Source organism: Euprymna scolopes, chromosome 3 (genome assembly GCF_053919585.1).
Source record: "Euprymna scolopes isolate OS-2025 chromosome 3, ASM5391958v1, whole genome shotgun sequence".
In the NCBI taxonomy this organism is placed as follows: Eukaryota; Metazoa; Mollusca; class Cephalopoda; order Sepiida; family Sepiolidae; genus Euprymna; species Euprymna scolopes.
In genome coordinates this window covers 47455610-47456419 of record NC_136484.1, presented here as the reverse complement: position 1 = coordinate 47456419, position 810 = coordinate 47455610, and the positions used below count along the sequence as shown (strand labels likewise).

At 35.6% G+C, this 810-nt stretch overlaps 1 protein-coding gene across 1 annotated transcript in view; it reads right to left on the bottom strand.

Annotated features, from left to right (window-relative positions):
• Window positions 1-524: 524 nt before the first annotated feature.
• LOC145261020 (histone-lysine N-methyltransferase SETMAR-like) overlaps window positions 525-810 on the bottom strand; it is a 405-nt gene continuing 119 nt past the window's right edge. The window contains exon 1 of the mRNA XM_080119150.1: window positions 525-810. This exon is cut by the window's right edge and continues 119 nt beyond it. Within this exon, the coding sequence (XP_079975276.1) occupies window positions 525-810 (286 nt within the window).

Genomic DNA, 810 nt, shown 5'->3' with positions numbered 1-810 from the left:
CAATAAATGCGAAAAAAAAATCACAGCTACATTAAAGATAAAGACAATCTTAAGCTGCCGCTCCCAAAAATGTAGTCTATGTACTAAGATGTATAATACATCCTACATAAGTGCCATTCAGGCACTCCACAACAGCGTGTCTTTATATTAAAGCAACGGTAAATAATAGTAGTCTTTGATTTTCAACAACGAATGCAGCAAACGAATATTTTAAATTAGGCTAATATGCAAACGATATTTTTTTATACAAGAAAACAAATTCATAGAGTAATTCACATTAGCACAAAACAAACAAACACATATTATATTATAAGGTTGTCCCAAAAGTTCGTAAACACTTGCAAAAAAATGAAATTTTACTCGCCAAGTAATAACAAAAAAAAAAAATAATAATTAATTCTCAAAATAACGACCATAATTTCCTAAGACTTTCTGCCATCGATTTGTAAGACCAGATTGACCCATTTCTCGTCCGATGTCACAATGTGCTTCCAAAATCGCTCGTCAAGTGGATTGCTGAGAAATTAACGGCAAATTTTAATTCGTCTGTCGGCTTGTGTTTCGGTACGTTTGTGCGGATCTTGGTGCTGATTTTTGTGAACAAAATCAAATTGCTTCAAGTGTCGGTAAATTGGCGATTTGCCTACTCCAAGCTCATCAGTTAATTTTCGAATGCTCGATGTAGGCACAATGTCCAACCTGGTTTGCAAGTCTTCATCATCTAATTTTAACGGACGTCCCGAACGAGGCTTATCTTCAAGACTCATGTCGTTAGAATCGAAACGTTTGCACTTCTTCGAGATCGCCGCA